At 37.5% G+C, this 7367-nt stretch overlaps 1 protein-coding gene across 1 annotated transcript; it reads right to left on the bottom strand.

The window, feature by feature from the left end:
• Positions 1-2060: 2060 nt before the first annotated feature.
• LOC130462503 (cysteine-rich receptor-like protein kinase 25) lies at positions 2061-3867 on the bottom strand. The gene has a single exon (XM_056830873.1). The coding sequence runs from the start codon at positions 3745-3747 to the stop codon at positions 3124-3126; it is 624 nt and encodes a 207-aa protein (XP_056686851.1). The 5' UTR covers positions 3748-3867; the 3' UTR covers positions 2061-3123.
• Between the last annotated feature and the right edge of the window lie 3500 nt (positions 3868-7367).

The following is a 7367-nucleotide window of genomic DNA, read 5'->3' as shown; positions in this document are numbered from 1 at the left end:
GATGTTACCTTTCTTATTGTCGCCAAAAGTCACAGTTCCACCTTCGTAGGTCGTGAGTGAGAGAAATCTATTTCTGTCTCCAGTCATGTGCTTGGAACAACCACTGTCTAGGTACCATGTGTTGTTCCCCCTCACTTCGACCTGCATGAAGTTTTTAGTTAGAGTTTTTAGGAACCCAGCATAGCTTGGGTTCCTTACTTGGAATCAAATCATTTTTCTTTACCCATTTAGTTTTGGTGAATTCGATGTTCTTTTCCAAGTACTTTTGGTTTTTCGGGCAAGAAACTCTATAGTGACCGATTTGACCACAGAAGGTGCATACTATGTCACTGTATAAATCTACTCTTGTTTTTCTAGGATGATGCTTTTTGTGGTTAAAACCTAAACCTTCTGTGCGTTTGGTTCTAGCTTCTTCTATCCACTTTGGTGTTCCCTCTATTTTGTGTCTGGTCCTTTTAGTCAATTCACTTTCTAGATGGGTCTTTTCTTGGTGAATTTTCACTAGTTCTAACTTAGCTTTTTCTAGTTCTTCTTTATAGAGTTTCTTGGTTTTGGCTATTTTTAGGTCAATCATATCTTGTTTTAGCCAGGAGTTTTCATTGCGTAAGGCTTCACACATTTCTTTTATATGAAGGTTTTGATCAAAGAGTTTAAAGAAACGATTGTCAATATCTAAGTTTGAGTTTCTGGTCCATTCCAACTCCTCTGTGAGTTTATTGACAATGTCTTGGTGTTTCCTGTCTGAGTCTAGTTTTTCTTTTAGGAGATCCTCATAATCACTAGTGAGACAAGAAAGTAAGTCAAACAGTTCTACTTTAGACATGGATTCAAGCCTACTTTTAATATGAACAAGACTTGCCTGGAATTTATCAGATTCTGAGTCGGATTCTTCATCTTCATGTTCAGCTACAAGACACAGGTGAGCAATTTCTTCGTTGGGTTGTTCTTGTTCCTCATCAGAAGAAGTATCTCCCCATGCAGCAATCATGGCTTTCCTTACCTCAGTTTTGGAAAAGGAGTTTCTGTTGTCTTTGAATCTGTCTTTTGTAGTTTCCTTTCCCTTTCCTCGTTCTTGATCCCATAGAGGACATTCCCTAATGCGATGTTCCAAGTTTCCACACTTATGGCATCCAGTGTCAGTTTTAGGGAACTTTCTATTTGGTTTGCTTCTGTGTTCCACATCTTTGTAGTTCCTAAACATTCTTCTGAACCTCCTAGCAAACAGAGCTGTCTCTTCATCTTCTTCAGAGTCTTCATCATTTTCGGTTTTTAGAGCAAGAGCTCTATTTTTGGTGTTCTCTGAAGGTCGCGCGTTTAATTGAAGTTCATGAGTCAGGAGAGATCCAGCCAGTTGTTCCAGGTTAAACTTTGTGAAGTCTTTAGTTTCCTGGAGGGCTGTGACTTTAGCCATCCAGGGATCTTGTGGTAGACTTCTTAGAACCTTCCTGACTTGTTCCTCAGGAGTTATGATTTTGCCAAGAGAGTTTAGTTCATTGATAATGTTTGTGAAGCGAGTAATCATGTCTTGAATCGTTTCAGATGTCTTCATGGTGAACAGCTCGTATTGGTGCATTAAGAGATCAATCTTCGATCTTTTAACTTCGTTTGTTCCTTCATGAGTAACCTGGAGCAGATCCCAAATCTGCTTTGCGTTCTTGCAGCCCATAACTCTGTTGTGTTCATTTGGACCTAGTCCACAATGAAGGATTTTGACAGCCATGGCATTGAGTTCAAGCTTTTCATAGTCGGCTTTGTCAAATTCATCAACAGGTTTGGGAACAGTTTCTCCAACGGAGTTCAGCTTAGTGACTTGGAAGTCTCCAACTTCAATCACTCTCCATACTTGATAGTTTTCAGCCTTAATGAAAATCTCCATCCTGTTTCTCCAGTAGGAATAGTATTTGCCGCTAAACATTGGAGGTCGTTGTGTTGAGTATCCCTCTTCTAGTTTCTCCGTAGTGTTCATAGCTTCAGAATCGTTTTTCCCGTCAGCGTTACCTGCAGTTTAAAGGGTTCTGGCTCTGATACCAATTGTTAGTTTCACGGAGTTCCTCAAGAGGGGGGGTGAATTGATATTTTACGTATTTATAAAAATTAAACTATACGGAACAGAAACAGTAAAATATGCAAGCAAGATTTAGCGTGGAAAACTCTCTAGGCCCAATAGAGAGGAAAAAAACCACGGCCCCTTTGGGGACTTAAACACTTTCACTAATTAGGCTAAACAACTTAGTTTCTTTACAAACCTAATCTACTCGGGCCACAATCTGCCAATCGCCTCTGATTGCAGATGACTAGGAACAACCCTCTTTGTTCCTTCCCTTATGGAAACAGTCCCTCAACTGTTCCAACTCACTGATCTCTTGTGAGATCTTCTCTCCTGCTCAAGTAAGCCTGACTCAGGCTTAACTTACAATAACTCAACACTTTAATCAAACGTATAAGAATTAATTAACTACTTAACATACGATATAAGACCAAGTAACAAATACTGCTCTATATGGGAACAGGAACAGACTTCTTCAAAGATTAAGACTTTAAGGATGATACCTGAAAGCTTCCGGTTGATGTAAATAAGTCTGATAAAAAGTTTAGCAAAGAACAAAGGTTGTATTTATACGAATCCAAGTGTTTAACCTAGATTCAAATCCAACCCAGTTTATGACTCTTTTTAATAGATAGATTTTCGCAAATCTTACTTCAAACGCGTTTTAGGAAAATCAATCTTTTCGTATTTTGAGAGTTATATGTTAACTCAAATTCAAGAGTATAACTTCAAACAGTTTTGTAAAATCAGTTTAAAAACATTTGATGTTTATCTTTTTGTAAAAGCAAAACTGTTTTATTTCGTTTCACGATATAACTAGGACTCTTCAAAATACTCTGTTCCCATACTAAGCATGTACTAAATTACATTGGTCTTATACCTTTCGACCCTTATAGAATTTGCTTGACTTAATCCTTGATTTAATCTTGCCACGTACTTTGAACTTAATTACTTCAAAGTTCCCTTGCTTGCTTCGGTTGTTGCATTTGTCCTTCTTTTAAATATTAACCTGTTCCTGACATTCTCCAAAATAAACTATTAGTAGAAGGTTAGCTTGTCATCATCAAAACCAGGAATCAACAACACTGCCCAAACCCATATATCGTTTGAAAACTCGTATAATTCACAAAATCCGTCGCAAATTTCTTTTGCCACGACGACCCTCCAGTTGTTGCAGCTCTAACCGCAATCACATTATTCATCACGTTGCTCATCAATTCCATGAATCGTGTCGTGTTTCCGGTTATATTATTGGCACTCCAATAAATCCACGACGGTTTAGTATTCATGGTACCGAAAAATGATTGATTGGAATACCTTACCAAACATTCGTCATACCAAATAATTGCATCTTTTCGGTTAGGACAGTACGTGGTAGGGAGGTCGGTGGTGGTTGCGGTGGTCACACAGTCGTGGCACGTGCTAATATTCTGGTCCCCACGGCAGAGGAAGTTGCCGTAAACAGCCTCGTTTGTGGTGTTTCCGTTGCTAGAAACCGCTTGATGGAAGCCGGTGGGGTTGGTAGCGTTGGTGGTGAGATAACGGAAAAGGGTGTTGAGATTGGTGTGATATTGGCTATTGTTTGAGCAAGTGTTTGCCAAAAAATTTGGAGCGGATGTCGACTTAGAAATCATCATTAAGATAATCAGCATAAAGATTGAGATGATTTGCGAAGATGATTTCCCTAAAATTTTAGCCATTTTCTAGACTAATTAGGAGAATGATGATCAAACACACTACTATGACGAACTCATATATTTTTGTATTTCGATTCGATCATTGACGTAAGAAGACCGTTTAAAGTTAACAAAACAAGGACTTACAATATCCATGAAGTTTCTAAATGAAACTAAAATCGAATGACTTTTCTTCGTATAAAAATTACAAATGGCGTAGGGAAATTCAAATCTGAGCACTACAAGAAATTGTACCATTAACGATGGGAAATCCTTTCACGAAAAGCCAATAATCGTTGATTAACGACAGGATTTTCTGTCGCAAACCCGTCAAAAAAGGGGTCATCGTTAACGAAAAATCCGGTCGTTAACCTGTCGTAAAAGACATTTGCGACGGTTGTTCCTGTCTTTGTTTGGTTGTTATTCCCGTCAAAAAAACATTTACGACGGAATTTTTGACTCGTCGTTATTAGGTTGTCATTAAAGATACAATTTTTTGTAATGGAGATATATCATACACAGACACAGTCCTAGTCCTAGTCCTAGTCCCAGTCCTAATCCTAACCCCTAAGCAAAGATGTTATTGGTATCTCATGAAGAAAATATGAACCAAGGAAATCACTTGGCAGCTTCCTGCTTTTCTAACTAATCTAACACAAAATTTGGATTAGTCAAGACTATTACCTTGACTTGGAATTTTGGATTAGTCAAGACTATCACATTGAATTGGTTTGCAGTTGGAAAATTGAAATCGGGTTTTAACTAGATAGTGACAGTTTGAAAGTTATGTTGAGCGCAGAGTATACGTTGGTTAAGCCAATAAGAATAGTTGTCCGACTTTTCCAACAATGATAAATTTCAACGTTTGGCCGAATCAAGACACTGACACATATATGTTGGGCTTATGGGTCCCTTCCTATGTGGAGAAGCCCATTTTATTTGTAGTAAAATTGTATTGCTACTGTTGAATGCTTAGGCTTCCTTGAGAAGTTTATCCTTTTTGACTTTTGGTGTGCCATCTTGAATTACATTTAGCTGGGCAATAATAATAATAATAATAATAATAATAATAATAATAATAATAATAAAAATAAAAAAAAAAAAAAAAAAAAAGAGCATAGGTATGTGAGGGAGTTGAGAAAAGAGTGGTGAAAAGAGTAGCCCCCTTTCTTTCACGTTTTTCAGTGAGCAGGTTCAAAGATCACTCTGATCGGAGTATCATCCACCGTCCGATTTGGCTCAAACTTTGCCAGATTCTTTGGGACATCCTGGGCTTCATCTCCACCGGAGGGATTGTCTTTTGCTGCTTCCTTTTGTGAGATATTTCTGTTTGAATCAGCTCTGTTTTTCTGGTGATATTTCTCAATTCTTTCCTCAATTGTGTAGCTCTTTTTCTCGGTTATTGTTGGGTAATTTGAGTGCCCACTTTGTGACTTGGAATTGGATTTGTGTAACCTTCCTTTATCATAATAAGAGCAATTTGGGTGGACTCCTTTATCGGTCCCGTGGTTTTTACTCTTCACATCGAAGGGGTTTTCCACGTTAAAATTATTGTGTGTTCTTGCTTTATTATTAACTTGTTCAATTGATTATCTTCTGTGATTGTTGGAAATTGGGGTGTTGATATTGCTGGAAATTGTTGCTATTGGTAGATCATTAGTTAGGGCATTTTAGTTGGTGACTTTGAACAAACTAGCAGTAGAATTTTGCTTGGAGTTCGTTTTGTCATTCGATATTTCCTTAGGAGGTGTGTTTACCTCAACATTATGGTATCAGGGCTAAGGTTAATTGTTTATTTCTCCACATGGATTCTAGTCATATTAACACTAATAGAATGGTTAGTTTGAATGGAACTAACTATCACCTTTGGAAGAGGAAGATGAAAGACTTGTTGTATGTCAAGAGTTGGCATTTGCCAGTGTTTAGCATTGAAAGACCAGAGGGTAAAACTGATGAACAATGGAAATTTGAGCATGAACAAGTGTGTGGTTTTATTCGCCAGTGGGTAGAGGATAATGTCTTGAATCATATAAATGATGAAGTTCATGCAAAGTCCCTATGGCTGAAACTTGAATCACTTTATGCTAGTAAGTCGGGCAACAACAAGTTGTATCTAATCAAGCAATTGTTGGGCTTGAAGTACAGAGAGAGCAAGGCACTTTCAGATCACTTAAATAATTTTCATGGCATTATTCAACAATTGTCAGCCATGGAAATAAAGTTTGATGATGAAATTCAGGGACTTTTGTTGCTTGGTACTCTTCCTGATTCATGGGACACTTTCAGAATGACACTTTGTAACTCAGCACCAAATGGCAAGGTCACGTTGGATTTTGCTAAGGTTGGTATTTTGAATGAGGAGATGAGGAAGAAATCTCATAGTGTGTCATCTTCGTCAGAGGAGGCTTATGTTGTTGAAAATAGGGGGAGAAACCACTACTACAAAAGTTGGAATAAGTAACGCTAAATAGAGTACGGTTAAGTGTGTTAAGCGTTTCATAGGATAATAGAGTACGGTTTTCTCTAATAACAGTTCTATGGGAGAAAGAATAGAGAACGGTTACGTCAATTAATCGTTTCATAGTTTTTACCATAATAAAAATAATTATTTTATAATTATATTTAATATATACATGTATAGGACTGGAGGAGTATGAATCAAAAACATACAGAGCGGTGTTTTAAATCCTTGGATACAGGCGTACAATATTCTCATTTTAAAAAAATTAAAAAACTAATTCAGCGGCGATCAAACCTCAAAATAAAAAACCTCCCGCAAACCAAAACCTAAACATTCTACTGTATCTTCTGCAAAACCTTAACCTTAATCGTGCAAAACCTAAACCTTTCTAACAAAACCCCAAATTCAATCTCCCGCAAAACCTCGACCATAATCGTGCACCACCACCAGATCACCGCCGCACCACCACCAGATCGCTGCCGCATTACTGTACCGTCGGCCGCACTACTGTATCGCTGCTTCTTTGCGACCTCTGGTGAACATCGACTCACCACACTCCAAATTTCGAGGTTGGTATTCTTAATTTTGTTCTACATCTTTACCCTTCAACTAATAATGTTCTTAATTATGAAATTGTAATGTCGAATTCTTGTTGTTACTTGTGTGGAAGAGACTTTCATAATTGAAGGTTTAGGTCGAATCATAGAGTCCAATTAAACGGAATTACATTTAATTTAGTAGGATTATTGTCCAAAAATATCTGGTGAATTTAGTCCAATTAAACTAGTTTTTTAGTTAATATGATTTAAGTCTTATTAAATTGAAATTTGCAGTTAGAGAAAGAAAGGGGATAATGAAAAATTGAACACTTCAAGGATCTGGATTATCCTTGAATTTTCTGCTTTTAGTACTGATTTGTTGTCTATGGAGTTCTATGTGTTGATGCAATGTGTAGTTGTTAGATTTAGTGCATGCTGCCTTCACCCTTGCAGAAAATCGACATCGTCATTAGGACAAGTTCCTGAATAGACTAAACTAAGCATGTTATTCTCCAGATCATACACAATGTGAGCATTCTTTTGCTGGTGAAATCCTAATATCGACACCTTACCCTCACTTTCTTTGAGCTTGATCATAGCCAGGCAATATAATCCCGAGTGTCGTGTCCATAAATTTGCATCAC

This window comes from Spinacia oleracea, chromosome 6 (genome assembly GCF_020520425.1).
Source record: "Spinacia oleracea cultivar Varoflay chromosome 6, BTI_SOV_V1, whole genome shotgun sequence".
NCBI lineage: Eukaryota > Viridiplantae > Streptophyta > Magnoliopsida > Caryophyllales > Amaranthaceae > Spinacia > Spinacia oleracea.
This window is presented reverse-complemented; position numbering and strand designations above follow the sequence as displayed.

Coding starts and splice junctions, on each gene's coding strand:
- LOC130462503 (XM_056830873.1), bottom strand. CDS start 3,747: ATGGCTAAAATTTTAGGGAAATCATCTTCGCAAATCATCTCAATCTTT.